The 20256-nt window shown below is 46.3% G+C and overlaps 12 protein-coding genes across 12 annotated transcripts; 4 read left to right on the top strand and 8 right to left on the bottom strand.

The window, feature by feature from the left end:
- Positions 1–29: 29 nt before the first annotated feature.
- Positions 30–1880, bottom strand: KUCA_T00003631001 (uncharacterized protein; the record flags this gene model as incomplete). The annotated part of the gene is made up of 1 exon (XM_022602065.1): positions 30–1880. One exon carries the CDS (start codon positions 1878–1880, stop codon positions 30–32), a length of 1851 nt encoding a protein of 616 aa, XP_022459645.1.
- A 217-nt stretch (positions 1881–2097) lies between these two features.
- On the top strand, positions 2098–3690 carry KUCA_T00003630001 (uncharacterized protein; the record flags this gene model as incomplete). The annotated part of the gene is made up of 1 exon (XM_022602064.1): positions 2098–3690. One exon carries the CDS (start codon positions 2098–2100, stop codon positions 3688–3690), a length of 1593 nt encoding a protein of 530 aa, XP_022459644.1.
- Positions 3691–3944: 254 nt separating this feature from the next.
- KUCA_T00003629001 (uncharacterized protein) lies at positions 3945–4895 on the bottom strand (the record flags this gene model as incomplete). The annotated part of the gene is made up of 1 exon (XM_022602062.1): positions 3945–4895. The coding sequence occupies one exon, from the start codon at positions 4893–4895 to the stop codon at positions 3945–3947; it is 951 nt and encodes a 316-aa protein (XP_022459643.1).
- A 2022-nt stretch (positions 4896–6917) lies between these two features.
- On the top strand, positions 6918–8414 carry KUCA_T00003628001 (uncharacterized protein; the record flags this gene model as incomplete). The annotated part of the gene is made up of 1 exon (XM_022602061.1): positions 6918–8414. The coding sequence occupies one exon, from the start codon at positions 6918–6920 to the stop codon at positions 8412–8414; it is 1497 nt and encodes a 498-aa protein (XP_022459642.1).
- Positions 8415–9094: 680 nt separating this feature from the next.
- On the bottom strand, positions 9095–11263 carry KUCA_T00003627001 (uncharacterized protein; the record flags this gene model as incomplete). The annotated part of the gene is made up of 1 exon (XM_022602060.1): positions 9095–11263. The coding sequence occupies one exon, from the start codon at positions 11261–11263 to the stop codon at positions 9095–9097; it is 2169 nt and encodes a 722-aa protein (XP_022459641.1).
- A 433-nt stretch (positions 11264–11696) lies between these two features.
- KUCA_T00003626001 (uncharacterized protein) lies at positions 11697–12944 on the bottom strand (the record flags this gene model as incomplete). The annotated part of the gene is made up of 1 exon (XM_022602059.1): positions 11697–12944. The coding sequence occupies one exon, from the start codon at positions 12942–12944 to the stop codon at positions 11697–11699; it is 1248 nt and encodes a 415-aa protein (XP_022459640.1).
- A 171-nt stretch (positions 12945–13115) lies between these two features.
- On the bottom strand, positions 13116–14051 carry KUCA_T00003625001 (uncharacterized protein; the record flags this gene model as incomplete). Its single annotated transcript, XM_022602058.1, has 1 exon — positions 13116–14051. The coding sequence occupies one exon, from the start codon at positions 14049–14051 to the stop codon at positions 13116–13118; it is 936 nt and encodes a 311-aa protein (XP_022459639.1).
- A 490-nt stretch (positions 14052–14541) lies between these two features.
- On the bottom strand, positions 14542–15285 carry KUCA_T00003624001 (uncharacterized protein; the record flags this gene model as incomplete). Its single annotated transcript, XM_022602057.1, has 1 exon — positions 14542–15285. One exon carries the CDS (start codon positions 15283–15285, stop codon positions 14542–14544), a length of 744 nt encoding a protein of 247 aa, XP_022459638.1.
- A 436-nt stretch (positions 15286–15721) lies between these two features.
- On the top strand, positions 15722–16177 carry KUCA_T00003623001 (uncharacterized protein; the record flags this gene model as incomplete). The annotated part of the gene is made up of 1 exon (XM_022602056.1): positions 15722–16177. One exon carries the CDS (start codon positions 15722–15724, stop codon positions 16175–16177), a length of 456 nt encoding a protein of 151 aa, XP_022459637.1.
- Positions 16178–16233: 56 nt separating this feature from the next.
- Positions 16234–17193, bottom strand: KUCA_T00003622001 (uncharacterized protein; the record flags this gene model as incomplete). Its single annotated transcript, XM_022602055.1, has 1 exon — positions 16234–17193. The coding sequence occupies one exon, from the start codon at positions 17191–17193 to the stop codon at positions 16234–16236; it is 960 nt and encodes a 319-aa protein (XP_022459636.1).
- A 327-nt stretch (positions 17194–17520) lies between these two features.
- KUCA_T00003621001 (uncharacterized protein) lies at positions 17521–18198 on the bottom strand (the record flags this gene model as incomplete). Its single annotated transcript, XM_022602054.1, has 1 exon — positions 17521–18198. One exon carries the CDS (start codon positions 18196–18198, stop codon positions 17521–17523), a length of 678 nt encoding a protein of 225 aa, XP_022459635.1.
- A 416-nt stretch (positions 18199–18614) lies between these two features.
- Positions 18615–19838, top strand: KUCA_T00003620001 (uncharacterized protein; the record flags this gene model as incomplete). The annotated part of the gene is made up of 1 exon (XM_022602053.1): positions 18615–19838. The coding sequence occupies one exon, from the start codon at positions 18615–18617 to the stop codon at positions 19836–19838; it is 1224 nt and encodes a 407-aa protein (XP_022459634.1).
- Positions 19839–20256: the final 418 nt, after the last annotated feature.

Below are 20256 nucleotides of genomic sequence, written 5' to 3'. Positions count from 1 at the left end.
TGATTTTTCGTCAATAGGCTCTTTCGTTATCAACGACGCCCTTTGACCTTCTTTTTCTTAGTCTTGGCCGCGCTTGCTGTCTTGGCCGGAGCTGCAGCTGGTATGCTCGAAGCTCCAACACTCTCTTCAGTTGTGTTATCAGCAGCACCACCCTGTGTATCGCGCGCGTTCTTCTTTCCCTTCTTTGATTTGTAGTAGCTGCGGTCTTTCACTGGCAGCCATCTCTCTGGGTCTGGACCCTTGGCTCCTTCGATCTTGGCTGGGTGTTTGGGGTTCTTGCGATGTCTCTTGCTGTGTGGCTTGCTAGTGATGATAGCAGATGCAGTCCTCTTATTCGATATCAGTGGTAGAATTCCATTCTTCACGAGGTCCTCCACATCAACTCCTTCCGTCAACTCATCCAACTCGATCAAATCCGAGGGCTCGCCGTTTCCAAGAACAGCGCTTACTAGGGCATCCTTTCCATGGCTATCTAGCTTGCGGAATAAATGCTTCGATTTCTCTTCATCCACCGAGATCAGAGAAAATGCAATGTGTCTGATGTATTTTGCATCCTCATCATCCACTATTTCTGTCATTTCTAACTGGTCATAAATCTTCTGGAGAAGAGCACGTTTGGAAACGAGTCTCTTCAAGGTGTCGTAAACGGCTAGAAGAGGCAATGCGATATAAGGTTTCAGCAACACAGAAATGTCGCTCTCAACCGCCTTCTCAAGAATTGTGGCCGCATTGTCAAAATTTTCAACGGAAACGTTTGCTTGAACCGCTGCCAGAACGAGAGGTGTTTCCCCAATGCTGGAAAGGCTCTGTTTGTACAGCACCTTGGCAGCTGTGTGTGGTTCTGTAATTCCCAAAACAACACCAGCTTTTGCAACTGCCTCCAAAGAGGCTGGAGAAGCTGAGCTGGGATAGCTTTTGGTGTGTGGCTTCGAAGAGGTTGATTTACCAGCGTGAGAACCAATGACTAGCTCATTCCTTTGTAAAGCAGCTTTCTGCGCAAGTGTTAATTTCTGACTTGCATTGGAGATGGAGTTGGGAAATCCCAACTGCCTGTACAAAAGGTTCGGATTGACACCTTCCAGAGCATTGGTATAGCCTTTAATGGACAGTTTGTTGTTTATCACTATCAGTTTCAGGCCCTCATCTCCCAGTCTGCCAACATCCAACCCAGCCAAAATCTCATTCGCTTCCTCAAACTTTCCCTCCCGCTGTGCCACATAAGCCTGCTGGATGAGTATAGGTGCCAACTCATTGAAGGCCTCCTGTGGATCGGCACCTTCCATGGCAGTCTCACACTTGGACTTGGCCAAAGCCAATAAACCGGCAGCCTTTTCAAACCTGGATCTGCTGATTGCAATAGAAGCCTCGTTGAACGCCAGGTCATAGGAGTCAGTAGCTTCTAAAGCGGTAGGCGCAATTCCAGAGCCCGATTCAGCGATCACAGCCCTCTCATTGACGCAAGAATCCAGCAAATTGCTCTTCTCCTTGATCAAATCTCTGTAAATGGCCAAAGCCTCTTCGTAATTGCCAATGCGGTAGAAATGCTGAGCGAGAACATGAAGTAAAGGTTCACGACCATCAGCCTCATGTCTGGCCCGTATAAGAGATTCCTTATCCTCGGTTTTGTAATAAATATATGCGCGCTCAGTCAAAGTGTGATAATTGTCACTTCTAACAGCACCAGGAAACTTATTTTTCACCCAGTCAGCAGCAGTTTCATACCTTTCGAGGTTAATCAGTGCGACTAAACACGTTTTTAAGGCATCTGCATCGTTAGGGTTCGATTTTAACGACTCCAGTCCCGTTGCCAGTGCCGCACGGTGTGGCGCATCCTCGGACGAAACCACCAGTTTGTCAAACCACTCAGTCACGGTAGTCATTGGGAAAGAACACAACGGTAATTGCAATATCGAAAGCCCTCTTATCCTCTTGTCCTTTGCCAGATCGCACCCTCCCGACGACGAAAAGCGATGGCCATCCCCAGACCGGGTAACCCCTCTATCTCTGCTAACAATTTTTCAGCCCTGTATAAAATGGCAGAGGTCTCAAATCGCTTGTTACAACTAGAACTTACTTATTGGAACAACGGTGACCGAAATGAGTGTTTATATTCGGGGATTCGTTCAGTTAGGTGTGCGAAACTATGCCACTCGCAGGAAGGTCTCCAACTCGTTCCGCAAGAACAAGGCTCTGGAGAACCCCAAAAGACACACCGGTACACCTCCATACAAGAAGGATCCAAGGCCCAGGCGAGAAGCGGAACGCGAGAAGCCCAAAGTTGAGCCTCATGCCTTCAAGATTGGCCGGTATCCAGGTTTGAAGCTCCCGGATGAAGACAGGGTCAAAGGTCTTCATGGACTAGTCTCCAAGATAGATGACTTCAGAGCCCTAAGACTATTACCTGAGATCAGAGACGTGATGATTCAAGAGCTGAGTGAATCGACCGTTTTGAAAACGCAAAACTTCATCAGTCCAACCAAGAAAGTGAAGTCAGACGAGGAACTTCACGGGCTGAAAATCAGGCCTACGCCAATCCAAATCGCTGCTATCAAGTCTATACAGGCTACTAGAGTACCTGCTAACGACAGGAAAGTTTTCACACTCGCTGCCGAGACCGGCTCGGGCAAAACATGGGCTTATTTGGCCCCATTATTGCACAAACTCAAAGAAGAACAGTTGACGCCTGAATGGGGAGGTAGAGCTCATAAAGCAGCTATTCGCTCGGTGATCCTTCTCCCCACCCACGAGCTGGTGGACCAAGTCTACGAGGTGGTTAGTAAGGTTGCAGTCAAGCTGGAACTTAATGCGTTCAGATGGGATACAGAATCAAACTTTAAGGTGTTTCTGGAGAATTTCAAAAGCAGAATTGACATCATGGTGACGACTCCTGCTAAGCTACTTTCATTGACCAAGTATGACTCCATTGGCAGCGCTCAGGCTTTGCTACAGAGCGTGAGATATTGTGTTGTTGATGAGGCTGATACTCTTATGGACAAGTCGTGGATTGATGACACAAGGCCTTTGCTCAATCACATGCAATATCTAGTAGATTTGGTGTTTGTTTCAGCCACCATTCCTAGTGAGTTTAATAAGACCATGGGCAGAGTGGCTCCGAACGCTATTCCAGTGACAACTCCCTCGCTCCATAGGCTTCCTGCTGCTATAGACTTCAAGATTGTTGATGCCTCTGTTTCTCCTTATAAGGGCTCCAAGATCAAGGCTCTGGCGCAGGCCTTGTACTCCATTCACTGTGATGGAACTGAGAAGGGCTACGAAAAGCGGGTCATTGTTTTCACCAAGGAGAAGACTGAATGTGAGATTGTTGCTACAAAACTCAGGAACATGTTTGGCCATGATGTCGTGGCTGTGAGCAGTCAGGATCCTGTTGAAGAAAGAAGGGCCAAAGTCAAGGCCTTCGTTGAGCCTCCTCGTAAGCTTGAGGATACAGAAACTCCTCCATTGAAGGTTCTAGTGTGCACGGATCTGCTAGCCAGAGGAATGAACTTTGTTGGTATCCGAAACGTTATCCTTTGGGATGTTCCGAATACTTCCATTGATCTTATTCACCGGGCTGGTAGAACTGGTAGAATGAACCAGTCTGGTAGGGTGTTCATGATCATTGATAAAAAGACGCAGAGCTTGATCAAGGGTTTGCCCAAAGTATTGAGGTATAGAAGGAGACTTGGTTGAGCCATTTAATAACTGGTCAAAAGCCTTGTGAAGTATAGTTGGTGATGCTGATGCTGAACATGTAACTGTTAATACCCTGCACATAGCCGTATATATATGTATAAAGAAAGAGGTGGGAATACCTGTTGGGATTGAAGGATCTAGATGTAGAATCAGGGCAGTCTTGCTCTGCATGGATCAGGGGATGGAAAGCGGATGGAGCGTGAATCTTGTCACCGGACAGTACGCATAAACAATATGCACGGTTGCAGACTTTACCTATCTGGCCACAATGGGCGATTTTTCGTGATAAACACATGAGACTGGATCGCCTCCAGCGGAAACCGGTTCTCCGGTAAATAACACAGCAGTTTCTCGATCAGATCCCGCGCCTCCGGGGAAACAAAATCTGGAATCCGTAGATCCACTTTTCCAATTCGCGCATATGTCGCCTTGGCTTCCTCGGCCTCAAAAGGAGGATGTCCCACTAGAAATTCATAAAGCAGAACACCAAGCGCCCATACATCCACCTTCTCATTATGTGGTTTCGCCTCAACCATCTCCGGTGGTAAATAGTCCAATGTACCACACATGGTTGTCCTCCTGCGCGATGCATGGACGCTCCATCCAAAATCAGAGATCTTTACGGTGTTGTTGAACCCAAGCAAAATGTTTTCGGGTTTCAGGTCCCGGTGGATAATGTGTTTCGAGTGGAGATATCCCAACGCATCTGCCAACTGGTATACGTAATGAGAAGAAGTCACATCGTCAAAACGTCTTCTCTGTCTCAAGATCTTGTAGAGCTCCCCGTGAACAGCGTATTCGAGTACCAGATACACCCTCCGTTCGTCATGAAACCATGTCAGTAAAGAAATACAGTTGTTGTGCCTCACGTTCGCCTGGATCTCCACCTCGCGCCGAAACTGCTTTTCTGCGTGATAGTCCAACAACTCCTGTTTTTCCATCACTTTCAAAGCACACACGTACCCGGAGCGTTTTTCGCGAACGCAGTAAACTTTGCCAAATTTGCCCTTTCCGAGGGTTCTTCCTATTTCAAAATCGCTGAGGGTGTAGCTGGGATCATGAGGTGGCGTATGCTGTCTGAAGGGCTTGCGGGTCGCGGGTGAGAGGGCAGAGATAAACTCAAGTCTATTGACGCTGTCCCCATCCCTATCCCTGTTGACGTCAATCTTCGATAAAGGCCGTCGACGATCTAAACGAGACATTGTGTGTAAATTTTGGGGGGAAATGCACTGAAAAAACGAGGGTTTCGCTCGAGAAGAGAGTGTGGAGTTGATAAAGAGAGTGTGGTCTTCAATGTTTACATCTCATCCAAAACAGATCAATGAGTGGTCGTGTGATTACAATTATTGTTAACAGAAGATACGCAGATAGAGCATTTTTAGAAGCTCATGTCCGCAGACATTGTGGAAACAAAGACCTATTGCGTTATTGGTGATGAATTTCTGATCAGTTAGTGAATGCTTCTCCGTGGATGGTGACAGACTTTCTTCGGTTAGCGGAACGTGTGAGTATCACGTGACTTGTTCGATCCAGTCGAGCACTATCACTATGCTGTCAACGATAATTCGAGCCTAATCCGGTCTGATGGTCTAGAGGTATGATTCCATCTTAGGGAGATGGAGGTCCCGGGTTCGATTCCCGGTCAGACCCGATTTTTTTTGGGACCCACAATGCCTGCAATCACTCGTAAAAATGTGATATCAATTATTATTGTTGTATTATCTGATTCGCGAATGATTTTTTATAGTCTAAACTTGAGTAGCTCTTCAAAGAAGGAAGGGGAGACAAAATTCATATTGCTCATGGTACTCTGTCGGGAGCCCAGGACTAAACACTGGCTCATATTCCATTTGAATCGTATTGTGAACTTGCGCTGAATAAGTGATACCTCAGTTAATCAAAAAAAAAATGTCTGGATCATAAAAGCAAAAAAAATGATAGAAGCCCTACGGGGGGGTCGAACCCCCAACCTTGTGATATCTTCTGTAACAGAGGTGTTCTCTTAAGAGTCACACGCTCTACCGATTGAGCTAGCAAGGCTTCTTCGAGATGTCGGTTTTTTACGGTCTGACATATTCTGAAGAATACAATTGGAAGGATGGAAACAAGTTGACAAAAATGCACTTTCAAAGACCAGAAAAGGTTGAGCTGCTTAGCCAAAACAAAAAACCAAACTCTGCATTCTCTTGTCATTTGTACGCTACTTTTGAGCTTTAGTAGGAAGAAAATCAGAGAATAATAGAGTGCTTCAGTTCTTTAGGCGCCATACTTCTTTAGTAAGCCCCTCCATCCATATGGGTAAGTTCAAACGTTGGTGCCCAATGTGGTCGCCCAAGCTTCAAAGCAAAGACATGACATAAGAAAAGATCGAGGAATACAGATTGCAGATCAAAGCTCTTTAAATTCGAGTTAAGTACTAAACAGAGCGTTTTGAATGACCTGGATGAAAGAGCCCCATAAACCGAACTCCACAAATCACTAGTGTCAAAATAGGCCAAAAAAGTAACTGTTCTCAAACTATAAAATAGTCAAACAAAACCCATTCCACAATAATCAGTATTTCAAACCATCGGCGCAGCGGAATTTTCGCAACTGCCCTGGCAATTCAGCTACACAGTAGCAGGGCTAATGGGTCTAATGGCGGGCTAAGGGATGGGGGTGTGGTAGAGCGACCCAGTGCCTCTGTGCTCTATTGTCTCCACATCGCTTGGGTTGCACTGGAATAACAACACATAGGCTGTTCTTGAGACGATTTTAATCCCCTAGTAATGCACATTATATCCTTTTGATTTGCTCGCTCAATAATCTCAAAAAGCCATCTTTCACGCTAATGTCTCCGGGGTCGCGCCGGACTCCGAGAAACACGTGCGGCGCTCTTCCCGGCGTAATGCATCTTTTGATTACGAAGGTCCACGAGACAACAGCAAATGCGGTCACTCAACACATACTAGTATGACATACCGCCCCGGGTGCAGTAAAACTGTCGGATCGGTGAACCAATCATCCTTGAGCGCTTCCATATGGACGGGGACGGATGACTATGGAGGGGAAGAGGCTGGGGTTGGAATAGTGTTTCCCCCCACACTTTACCCGGAGATACTATTTTGTGCTTGGCCTTATAAATATTGTTCCTGCTCTCTTTGTGAGATCAACTTTGCCACCCTTTGAATCGACTCATATCTAAAGATCTTTCTCGATCTGCGAATTCAAATCAATACTTAAAAATGACAAAACTTCAACAGCAAATCACTTTGCCCAATGGGCTTGTGTACACTCAGCCTTTGGGACTTTTCATCAACAATGAGTTTGTTGCTGCGAAGTCTGGAAAAACCTTCGATGTGATCAACCCAGCCACTGAGGAGTTGCTGGCCTCTGTCCAAGAGGCTGGAGTTGAAGATATTGACGCTGCAGTGGATGCTGCCGAAGCTGCTTTCAACGATGGTGTTTGGGCCAAGCAAGAACCTCTTGAACGTGGAATTTTGCTTAACAAACTTGCGGACGCAATTGAAGCGGAGGCAGACTTGTTTTCTGCCATCGAGAGTTCTGACAATGGAAAGGCGCTTTGGTCTGCTCAAGGCGATGTTGCTCTGGCTATCAAGTACTTCAGATCAACTGCAGGTTGGGCTGATAAGATCCGTGGGTCTATCGTTGATTCGGGCGAGACCCATCTCAATCTGATCAAGCGTGAACCATTGGGTGTGGTTGGTCAAATCATTCCCTGGAATTTCCCATTGCTGATGCTTTCATGGAAGCTCGGCCCTGCTCTGGCGACTGGTAACACGGTTGTGCTGAAGTCTGCAGAGTCTACTCCATTATCAGCGCTGTATCTGGGAACTCTCATCAAGAAGGTTGGGTTCCCACCAGGAGTGGTTAACATCGTCTCCGGTTTTGGAAGACCAGCCGGTGATGCCATTACAAAGCATCAACGTATTAAGAAGGTGGCTTTCACAGGATCGACTGCAGTTGGTCGCCAGGTGCTCAAGAACGCTGCTGAGTCGAACTTGAAGAAGGTCACTCTCGAGCTTGGTGGAAAGTCCCCAAACATCGTTTTTGCAGATGCAGATGTGGCTGATGCGGTCAAGCACATTATTGTCGGAATTTATTACAATGCAGGAGAAGTTTGCTGTGCTGGATCCCGTGTCTACGTCCAAGACACTGTTTACGACAAGGTGCTTGCAGAGTTCAAGGTGGCAGCAGAAAAGGTGAAGGTTGGTGATCCTTTTGAGGAAGGGGTCTTTCAAGGAGCTCAAACCTCGGAGAAACAGCTTAATTCCATCCTGAATTACATCAAGGTTGGAAAGGAGGAGGGTGCTCGTGTGATCACTGGAGGTGAACGTTTTGGAACCAAGGGTTACTTTATCAAGCCAACCATCTTCGGAGATGTAACTGAGGAAATGAAGATTGTCAAAGAGGAAATCTTTGGACCTGTGGTATCTATTACCAAGTTCTCCACTGTTGATGAGGCTGTCAAACTCGCCAACAACTCGAACTACGGTCTAGCTGCTGGAGTTCACACTGCTGATCTCAACCGTGCAATTGATGTTTCGGGAAGAATCAAGGCTGGGACTATCTGGGTTAACACTTACAATGATTTCCACCATATGGTTCCATTTGGAGGCTATGGTGAGTCTGGTGTTGGCCGTGAGCTTGGTGCAGAAGCGCTCGAGAATTACACACAGGTCAAGGCTGTTCGTGTTGGCTTGAAGAAGGTTTTCAAATGAAACTAGTGCGTTTTCAGTGATATGTAGCTATGTGATTTAATTTTTGCTTCAAGCAACCGGCCAGTAGTGGATAAAAAAACAGAATCTGGTAATCATGCTGTTCGTTCTTTGTTGGTATATGCTAAGAATTTTGGGAATTTTTTTGAAAATTATAAGATTATGGAATAAAAGTGGAATAAAAGTGGAATAAAAGTGGAGAGCTCTGAGACTACAAAGTGTTTCTAAGCAGAATTATAAAGACTTAGTGCAAGATACTTGAATTCAAAGTATAGACCAAAAGGATAGACTATAGTGTGCTATGTTACTATTCTTTTGTATGCCGATATGGATTACTGATCTTCCTAGAATCATATGCTATAATCCAGTATAATGTACTGTAGGATGTAAGCATACTGCGTCCCATGATGTACAATACAATACAATACAATTACACCGCTAAAATATGGAAACACTGCACTGTCATCATGCACTATGCAATAAATTCATGTATGCTGCACCTTCTATGCTATACCAAACTAGGATGTCAGTCTGGAAGTATGGTTCTTTTCAGACTTCTATTCCAAGCAAGATTAATTACAAGAAATATCAGCGCAGTGGAATAATATAAAATATAAATATATTTGAAACCCCAGGCCATATTAGAATGTGTTCAATTTATAAAGCTCCAAGTACGAACACACCTAATACTCAGACAACCGCAGCTTCTTGCCGATTTCGCGGCTAGAGAATCCGTACTTGAGACCGGGCCTAAGGAAAGGTGGCTCCGGTGAATTCCCGCGCGACTTGATAAAGTCAGAATTGCCATTCAGTTCAAGCGAATCGTATCCTCCGAGAAGGCCTGCCAAGTCTCTGCTGGCATGAGGGCTGTTAACCCGAAGAAGACGTCCTCTCAAGGCATCTGCAAATTTGGCCTCGTTTGAAACCTCGGGCGCAATCGAGTCACGATAAATCTTTTCAACTTCCACCAAAAATCCATTTAATGTGTCCAGAAGCCTGCGAGTTTGGCGATGTTTGGAACTCGCACAGATCGATATCGAGTTGTCTTTGATGATGTAACCAATTCCAAACCCGTTGGGCGAAACTGGGCCAAAACCAAACAGTTTGAGAGAGGGATTTCCACAGTTTGAAGTAGACAAAATCGTGTTGTTCAGCTTGTCCCATCCGGGATCGGCAAAAATCGCAGGTATTTCACGAAGGTCCACTGGTGAATCGAAGTTCACAGTAGTAGCATCGGACTCAAATTCCTCGGATTCAGACTCTTCGTTGAAATACCTTTTCCAAATACAAAAAAGTGCATAAAGGTGTCTATCTTGACCCAGGCCTTTGGAGCAGTCACGCGTGCGAGCAGAATGGGCACTACATGCAGCCTTGAGCAGTCGCACCTTTTCGCTAGACGAAACATTGCTTTCGAAAAACTTGGTAACGAATTCGTTCGATTCCATAGAAACAGTTCGAATGGCCTCAGTACGACCATGCAGAAACATCTTGGTCATGGCAGGCTCATATGTGCACTCTACCTTTCCGTAGAGAGCAAAGTACGTAGCCTGGAAACACATTTGGACGAAAGCATCAGGGGACATTCCCATCTTCTTGATCCTTTCCATTCCATAATCTTTGAATTCGAGAGCTGCAAATTCATTCTGCTGGATGAGATCAGAAAGCCGAGTTTCACCAAACCGCAGTGCGAGAGACAATTCGTTTGTCAGGTTCCACTCGAGTTTACGAGGAGTGGTGATAACGTCACCAAAACTGGCAGGATCACGAGTGGAAGGGTCTGGAGAAAATGATTTCCACAATGAAGGGGCATTACTGTTGATTGACTTTGCAAACCGCAAAATCGAATCGGTGTATATGTCTGAAGCAAACCGCAGTACGGTATGACCATCTACACCAGTATGCTCAAAATTGATACCGGCTTTGGCATTCTTTGTCACAATCAACTGCAATTTGTCATACCATCTGTTAGTGCAAGTACCCACTTGAACACCTTTTTCCAAAACAGAAAGCCCGCAGAGGCAGTTCTTTGCCAGATCCTTGAGGTTCTCCACCTCAACGTTGTCTAGACACACCACAAACAGTGCGCCGTCGATGATTTTGAGGATCTCGTCGTTGGCCTTGTCGTCTCCAAGTCGTTCACGTAACCCGGCCCACAGCTTTCTGTTCTCCGTGGTGAGCACTCCGAAACTTGACCTGGCTATCTCCGTGATGGGAGCACTCTCCGCGTCTTCCAAAATGCTCTTGAAATTTAAACGGATGTCCGTTTCCGTCATAATCAGATCATCATCGCCGTCAAGAACATCAAACCAGTAGAACTGAGAACGACTCAGCACCACTATATGGCGACTAAAAGAGTCTGTTTGAAGCACACATCCAGTACGTGATGGAATACGAGCAGACCCAAAGAGCTTTGGGTATTGGTCCATATCCAAGGGAGCTCCATTCTTGAGCCGGTCCGGTCCAAGCTCATTGCGCCGGAGCGCACGAACAAACCGGAGTGATGAGGTGGTGAGACTAGCAGCACGCGAAAGCTGTGTAGATTGCAATGGAGTCGGATCGTCTTCCAGCAGAATAAATGGGTTCAAGTTGAGCACCACGGGCGAATCGTAATTCAGGTACGAATCGTACCAAAATTGCTCAATGTATGAGTCACGTGTCTTGCTGTATTCCTTGAGCTGTTCATCCAAAACTGGGCCTGCACCTTTAATGAAATCTGTTACGGCAGCCACCGTCTTTGCATGCTCTGTTTCGGTCTGTAGTGGCCGCAGTACCTCCAGGTACCGACGACATGTATCGCCCAAGGGCGGAATTGGTAGCTTTTTGAGACTCTTTTGATACTCAAACGTCGTCATTTTAAACTAATTTATTCTTGATCCAAAAATCTGGAACCCAAAGTGACCTATCGATTGCCCAAACCCCAGAGATTCCCTTCATATATACCCCAGATTGAAGAACAAGGTCATCTGCGGCGTGCGTGGGACAAAAGGGTCATTTGCCTGATCCGGCTGAAGGGAACAGACCGAGCGACCAGGGCTGCTAACGTTTTTCGTTTTTCAAGGAAATATGGTTAGAGATAAGTGGACATAAATGATTTGCGGGATTTTGTTGGGACTTGACGGCGATTAAAGGTGCCGACAATTGTTTTAAATGTGTAGTATACCAATTGAGTCCATTATGGTGTTGGATGACGCCCACTGTTAGAGCTGATTTGCTTCTAAGTAGTGTTCCTACTCTAGTTCTCTTACTTTCTCCTTATTCAAGTGCAACTGTATTGGCTATATACGTCTATTTCTTCTCCTCAATGCTCAAAGGCTTCTCTGGGCCTGGCGTCAGAATGTACTCAGCATCAATGAGCTGGACCTTTGGGTTCAAAGTCAAACCGAAACCAGGCTTGTCGAGGACGGAAACGTCGAGGTAACCCTTGACCGGCACGGGCTCGTCGATGAAAAGCCCACCAAACACAGGCAACACGGACAAAGAGTCAGGCGAGTTGGCGAGGTACTCTTGGAATGGAGTGTTTTGCTGGGAGACAACAAAGTGGTAGGAGTATGGTCCAGATGCATGAGGAACGACTGGAATGTCATAGGCAGCAGCTTGAGCAGCAACCTTGACCAACTCGGTCATACCACCAACCCACATAACATCTGGCTGCAAGATGTCAATGTTACGACCCTCGATCAACTTGCGGAAACCGTACTTGGTGTACTCATGCTCACCGGTAGTCCACTTGGTACGAGGACAGGCACGCTTGAGCTGTTGGAAACCGTCAAAGTCATCTGGGTGGAGGACCTCTTCCCACCAGTTGATGTTCAGGTGCTCGGTAGCGTTGACCAGGTCAATGGCGTACGAAACATTGAGGGACATGTAACAGTCCACCATCAATGGGAAGTCTGGACCAATGGCTTCACGGTGCTTGGTCAAAAACTCGACATTCTTGCGCAAACCCTCGTGGCCTTCGTCTGGACCGTATGGTAGAGGGACCTTTCCACCCCAGAAACCCATCGACTTGGCAGCCTCAGGTCTAGATCCGGTACAGTAGAAGTTGAGTCTTTCACGAGTAGCTCCACCGATCATCTTGTACACAGGCTCGTTTCTGATCTTTCCCAACAAATCCCAAAGGGCCAAGTCAACGACGGAAATAACCGCAATTGGCAAACCCTTACGACCGTAGAACATAGAAGCACGGAACATCTTGTCCCACAGGATGTTGAAGTCTCTTGGATCAGCACCCTCCAAGAATCTGTTGAAGTGCTGGTGGACGATCCAACATGCTGGTGGACCTCCGAAACCTGTAGCGAAACCCTTGGTTCCGTCGGTAGCCTCGATCTCGACACAGAAGGATCCGAGAACGTTGATACCCCAGGAAACCCGCGATTTTCTGTACTCGGGGTACTTGGACATAGGGTTGGAAATGGCGTTGTCGATCAGCCAGTGGCCTCTCTCGACATTGTGGTAATCACCACCAATACCCACACCGGGCAGCAGAAAGGTCCTCACCTTCTTGATTTTTGGAAACTCAGCAACTGGAGACATGACGAAAAAAATGTAGCTTGGTTTTGCTCTGAGCGATTAAACAAAATCTTTCGACGAAGGACTAACGGCCTCTTTATAGGGTACTAATCCGGGGTACGCGCGCAGTGGGGTAGGGTGCAAAGATCACCCGAGCGGGGGATTAATCGCGCATCAAAGATGACCCGGCTCGGCTCAACATCTGGCATCACTTAGTCTTTTCTGCTTAATTTCGACCATGACCTCGTTGACGTTACCCGCGGCTATTGCATTTTTTAATTGTTTCAATGTCGCGTTGGTGACCTTGACACCATCGTGGATCAATTCCTTGACTTTTTGCTCAAGCTGCAACTCGTTGGTGGGACGATGGTCTGTTTTGGATGCGGCTAAATGCTCGCGTAACCCTGCGCTCATCGTGTGATTCAACACTTGCATACGAACGACAAATTGTTCCGGAGATTTGGAAATTTTAACAGAATCGCCAAACACCCCGATAGCCGCGCTATTGGACCCCACAAACACTTCCCAGCGAGGTCCATCATCTGCCCTCACTGGACGAAATGTAAAGATTCCTTCTGCTGTCAATGCTTCTGAGTCGCATGTCAGTGTTCCTGAATCGGGTAAGTAAGAAACGTATTTGTTCTCGTATGTTTTGAGTCCACAAGTCATTTCCGTGGATTTTTCTTCCTGTTGGAGTAGCTGTTTGAAGCCCGAAGTGGCTGAAAGTAGGTGTTTCACTGGAACTGGTACAAAAACCTGACTTGCTGAGTTTGGCTCACCTCTATAGATCTCGCCTTCTATCACAAGATCATCTGATGTGAAGTTTATGCTGTGTTCTACGCCCACTGGTTCTAGCGAAGACATCACCACCAACTCAGAGTCTTTTACTGCAAGCACCCCTTTATCGGAACACAAAATGATGGGACCTTTGATATCCACTGAATTTACAGACGTGGTCCACCCAGTTTCCAGAAGCTCCGGATCTAATTCCTTCAAATCCACGTAAGAGTTATTGATGTGCACAAAGTGTTGAGGGCCTTCCGTCTGCTCAGGTTTTCGCTTCTTGTGCGAAGACTTGTGGGACTCGCGTTTGCGCTTTTTATCATTCTTGAAACTAAGCTTTGAGACCATGATGATTGGATCCTGGCCTTTGCAGCTGTATCAACGCGTAGCCATTGTCAGCTTCAAGATTCCGGTTCGTGTCTTAATTTTAAAAAATTGGCTGGGGTAAATATTGGGACAAGGACACGACTGAAAATTCTGGAGCCGCACATGAAAACTTGCAGACGGTACGATCAAAGAACCTCAAAACCTCTTAACTAATGGTCTGATACCACTAATATGAATGTTGGCTAACTATGTTCCTTGAGACAAACATGAATGTAATTATCCACGCAATTACCAGCTAATATGGTTACAATAATAAGGCCAAACTACGACAAGAAAGTTGCCCGTTATATGCCGTATTGCTGGGGTAACTCTGCTGGAAATACAGTTATTCTTGACAAGTCTCAACGTGCAATGCCCTTGATCATTAACCAGAATCAAATATACATGATAAGAAATTCCCATATGGAGTTATATGCATTATATAGTCGCATAGTTGCTTTGAACAGTCAGATCATACCTTGGCACGAAGATTATTGGGTTGTTCCGCCCGCTTTGACTTTACAAACAACCATATTGCTGCCAATGCCACCAGCAAAGTGAATACAAAAGAGGTCCATGCCATTGCAGCTGCACTGTTTCCCGCCACAACATTTATTACGCCCATGGATCCCGGACTAATCAATCGAGTTGCAGTCTCTACCGCAACATGCAGCCACATTGTGGTAAACCCGCACATAATTGCGGCCAGCAGTGAGACTCCTGCCAAAACGGTCTGGGCGACGTGTTTCCATGGCATAAACGGCAAGGAAGTGTAGGCAGAAGCCCCGAATGTAAACAAGATGAGCACGAGGTTGGTGAGGACTGCTCGTGGGTCAACAGTGTCTTCGAATTTGGAGGCAACCCGGACAATATCAAGTGTTGCCGCTGTTGAGTTCGAGGTCGAGTCGTACAACGCAATTCCGGGGAATTTTTTTTCAAGTGCATCGACTTGGGTTGTGCATTGCATAGCTCCTGTGGTCTTGTAGCATACGCCAGAGAAACCCACGTAGAGCTTGAGGTCGACTGTAGAGTTATAAGAGTCAGCGAGCAGTCCCAGAACGGGCGATGACTGGTTGAATGAAAAGCGTGCAGCATAGATGGATGAGTGACTGGTGTTCTGGCATCCAAAGTAGAGATAGGCGAGCAAGAAAGCATTGACTATGGTCAATACCGTGACGAGACAGCGAAACAGTGTATGTAAACCCAAGCAAAACATTGTTGCAGAGGAATGATAACGGACCGCTAATTGACAGCAGAGGCTCCCAAATATATACTTGCATTATCCATCGTCATCTTACAAAATAGTTACAAATGGGTCTCAAAGAATGAAGCCACCCAAACCCATACTCGTTTCACGGCTGTCATGAATGTACTTGTATGCAGCATGACACAGGTCTGCTTCATGCGGAGTCGAATTAATAGGCACACTAGTGAATTAATTAATACACACATATTTCAATTTGCACACATATTTGTGCACGTGACTTGAAGAAGGGCTGCAAGACCTCATCACATCTCTACAAATTTGTCACTGAGCCATTCTCTCTCTTACCTTCTCCTTTACGAAACCACATTTTTTGTTCCCTTGTAAGCTTAGAAAGAAGCATCTAGTTTCAAACTTGCAGACGAGGTTTTTACAAAGAGAATTAAAAATGCAGATTTTCGTCAAAACCCTCACCGGTAAGACCATCACCTTGGAGGTGGAGTCTTCCGACACCATTGACAACGTCAAGTCCAAGATCCAAGACAAGGAGGGAATCCCACCAGACCAGCAACGTCTTATCTTTGCCGGTAAGCAATTGGAGGATGGCAGAACCCTTTCTGACTACAACATCCAGAAGGAGTCCACTCTTCACTTGGTCCTCAGATTGAGAGGTGGTGGAAAGAAGAGAAAGAAGAAGGTTTACACCACCCCAAAGAAGATCAAGCACAAGCACAAGAAGGTCAAGCTCGCTGTCTTGAACTACTACAAGGTTGACAACGATGGAAAGGTCGAGAGACTTAGAAAGGAATGTCCAACCGCCACTTGTGGTGCTGGTGTCTTCATGGCCAAGATGACCGACAGACACTACTGTGGTAAGTGTCACACCTCTTACAAGTTGAACTAGATTTCTAGTGACGCTTAGGAGGTTTGAAAAGAAGAGTTTTGTGTAGGTCTTTTTAACTAGTTGATCGAACCATCTTCGTCTTTTCTCAACGCATTCAGAAACTGTAGAAAACTGGGCACGTCGTGGGATATTGCCTTGGCCGCCATCAATCGTTGCAGCTTTCTCGGAAGGTTTCCACGAGCATCGCTACAAGTTGCCATGGCCCATTCCACTTGGTTTGTCTGGGGATCGTACTTCAACCTCTCCACCGAGCAATACGCCGCATGGACATTTCCAGCCGTAACCGTGTAGTTTGCCACCAGACTTATCACAAAACACACCAGTGACTCGTCAGCCTCATCCGGGTTCAAGTCACACAGTCTCTTGGGTGGAGTCACCAATATGAATTCATTAAATTCGCGATTCGACAACATCGACCCGAACCGGTACTCCAGATTCACGCATATCCAGTCCTGTAGATACGAGAATTCGGGACTGAAAGTGTCTGTAGAACCTTCGAGAACTGACTTCGAGAAACTGGACCATTGAATGGGCCGCCACCTCACCACCAACTGGATATACCTTCCTTCAGACTCCGTGTGTCTGTAGCGGTCTCTAATCACCCACTCGCCCTCCTTGAACTCAGCTCCGGTCAGATGCTTTACCAAAGTCGCAAACGGATAAGTATCCGTGTTGACATGGCTCACTCGCGCACACCAGTATTCACCGTCGAGGATGGTCGAGAACGTTGGCACTTCTAACCCTGCCACCGGGGCATCGTATGTGTACACTTTCCCCTTCCTCCACGTTGTGATCGATTCCACGAGCGCATTTGCCTCCAAAACCAGTTTGGCGGTATCCACTGGGATATCATGTGGATTCAGGGGTTGCAACCCGAATTTAAAGCCCATCCCTGCGTTCCCAGGCTCGGGAGTACTTAGATCACTCAGTCCAGCGAGGGGGTCTCCACGTGAGTCTTGCATCGCTTCCTCTGGCGTGTGTGGCTCAGAAAAGCCCAATACGGGAGTTGTAGACATCTTAACAGCTTTAGATTCACAGAGGGATGGAGTATCAAATGACTTAAATGACTTAAATGATAGAACCGAAATAAAGCAGAAAACATTTACAGAGTCGGTTAATTCGGCACCGCCTTTTCACAGAACCTCTTACCAGCCCTTCCTGTATGCACAGCCACCCGGCAACGCCGTCTCTTCCGGTCTGCCATTGCTTACCGGGTTTGGTGGCTCGGCTCAGACTACTGGAGAACCGATGTCTTTAATATATCAAATGATTCAATTTCTATACCTATGCCTTACTCAATTCCATGAAATGCGAATGCGATCTATTTATTGTCCAAATAGCGTCTATGGCTTGAAAATGCTTCTCTTCACGTTCTCGGTCACCTCGCTCAAGACACTAGACGTCTTATCGGTAACCTCGCTCAACACAATAGAGGTCTTATCAGTAACCTCGTCAATCAGCTTTCCACCTTTGCCGGCAACCTCGTCTATCAGTTTGCCACCCTCTTGTATCTTCGAGAATAACTGTAGTACCCCCTCAAACCCGGTGCGGCCCTTGATGGCGTTTTGGCCAAACCTTTCGACACTCCAGTCTTCGATCTTGTCACATATTTTCTTCCACGAAGCGTACGCGGTAATCTCCGCTGTCTGAGTGAACGTGGTACTTGACCCGTCTGTAGCAGGCGAGTATATGCAGGTTTCGTGCACTCTCAGCAGATTGCACATGGTCAAATTGCACGAACGCATTGTGAGAGTTTTCTGCTTTGGGTCCACAAGCGATATCTCACGCACATATGAACGACTTGCTCCACCAACAAGATGTCTGAGCCACCCGGGAATTGCCTGTTCGCACGTCAAGAGTCTCTCTGTAGTCAAGATGCCAGAGCTTGGATCCACTTCCCTACGCAGCACGTCTACCCCTATCACATGAGTAGATACCTCATTCGGGTACTTTAACCAGTTGGCAGCAGTCACCTGTTCCCATGGATAGGCAAATTGGTGTTCTGATGAAAACAACTTCATTGGCAATTGGTTTCCCAGAAGAAGAAGATAATGAGAGGAAGGCGTAGATATAACAAGAAAAGTTTCCGGGATCCGGATCCGTGATGAGATCACGTGATTGAAAAAGATAAGAGAGCAGACGAGCAACTGCGGCTTGACATATTTTGGTAACGAAAATGGGCTGGTGAAAGCATGCAGATTGGGAAACTCAAGGTTTTGAGTTGATCAGAGATGAAAATTTATATTTTCAGGCAAAATCATCTTGTTAGGGCAAGTTTTGAGGATTTATCGCCAACTGGTGCAGGTACGAGCACCTTGCAGCTTTTTCAGTTCTGCTCTGATGAACACATTAGGATACGGTTGACCTCAACTCTCTTTGTTTTTTGCTGAATTATTCCTTATCCTTTCATTCTCAGACATGAGACTGCACACTTGAAATGCAATTTAGAACGTGTGTTTATTTTGCCGAGTGGACTGTCTACGACAACCATACACCTGCGGACATACCGTTGGAGGCTGTCACCAACATCTTCTATGCCTTTCCCAAATTGGGCCATAACTCGATTGAGTGGAAAGATAAATTTGCTGCTGTATCACAACAATTGCCACTGCCAATGAATAATGACAGGACTTCCGAAACAGTATCTGGCAATGTTGGTCAATTGATGGCACTCAAACGGCTCAAGCATTCGCTCAAGGTAAGTCTCAGTATTGGCGGAGCAGACACCCACCAAATATTTCGCCAAATCATACGAGCAGGTATTCCGCATTTCTCTAAAGCTGTATGTGAAATGTTGGACAACCATGGGTTTGATGGAGTGGACATTGATTGGGAATACCCCAAAACTGCTGGTGATGCAGAAGGCCTACTGCGACTGGTGGAGGGGCTGAGATCCACGTTGGACTTGCTAGAAAAACGGCGAGGACTTGCACCTGGAACCCTTCTTTTAACTGTTGCAGTACCTGTTGATCGTGAGTATCGAAAATTGCTCAGGATAGCGGAAATGGACCCGCATGTGTCATTTTGGAACGTTATGGGCTATGACTACGCTGGCTCATGGTCTACAATGGCTGCCTATCAGTCGAACCTCTATGCTGGAGAAAAACAGATTTCATCTAGTGAAGCAATGAAGTTCTATAATACCAAAATCGAGGCTTCAAAATTGGTGCTAGGGATGCCAAATTATGGAAGAGTATTCTATGATAGTGACGGTGTTGGCTATGGGTTTGACAGCCGGGCAGGAGATGTTGAACTGATCAACTACAGAGAGCTGCCTTTGGCCAACACCACGGAAATTTACGACCCAAAACAAGTTGCCGCCTATTGTTATGATAAAGAAAACCGTGTATTGGTGACATATGACAATCCACAGAGTGTTCGGGCCAAAGCCAAATACCTTCGCGATAATGAGTTTGGAGGAGGCATGTGGTGGGATTCCAGTGGTGACCGATACGACAATCCGCAAAGGTCTTTGCTGGCAAATTTTGTAGATGGTCTTGGAGGTAACCAAATGTTGTTCAATGAGACTAATGACAATTGGAAGTCTGACGGTGTTACTAATGGCACAAACACCAATGCTGGTGTGCGGCTCAACAGAGGTGGTCTGGACGCTTTTCACCTGCTGCTGCTCGTCTGGGTTATTGTGTGGGCTTTGGAATAAAAGTTGCCATGCAACATAGTGGAGTATTTCAATGTCAAGATTCCCCCGTATTTCCTGGTTTTGCTACCAGATATTGTCACCTGTCTACTTGCCATCATCCTTCTCCGAACCGTGCGGCTCAACCAACCAGCCATTCCACGAACCAATCAATCTACACATCACACCCCTAGTCTTTGTGGTCCGAAAAATAATTTTTTTGGATGGATTCCAATACCCAATACTAATTGACCAATATTTGTCTGAATTCCGACCCAATTGTCCCATTTTGTACCATCGGCCCGAAATACCCCATGCCTGATTTCCAACCTAGTACTAGTAAGAAACCCCCACCTTACTAATCCATCCTGGGCTGCTAACCCGCCCACTTTTCTTCACATCTTCCTGCTGAAGCCGGCCAATAGAGTGTGGTGATCTATTT

Source organism: Kuraishia capsulata, genomic scaffold, assembly GCF_000576695.1.
Source record: "Kuraishia capsulata CBS 1993 genomic scaffold, Kuraishia_capsulata_scaffold_4, whole genome shotgun sequence".
Lineage (NCBI taxonomy): Eukaryota > Fungi > Ascomycota > Pichiomycetes > Pichiales > Pichiaceae > Kuraishia > Kuraishia capsulata.
Note: the sequence above shows the minus strand (reverse complement) of the source record. Positions and strands in the feature narration are given on the sequence as shown.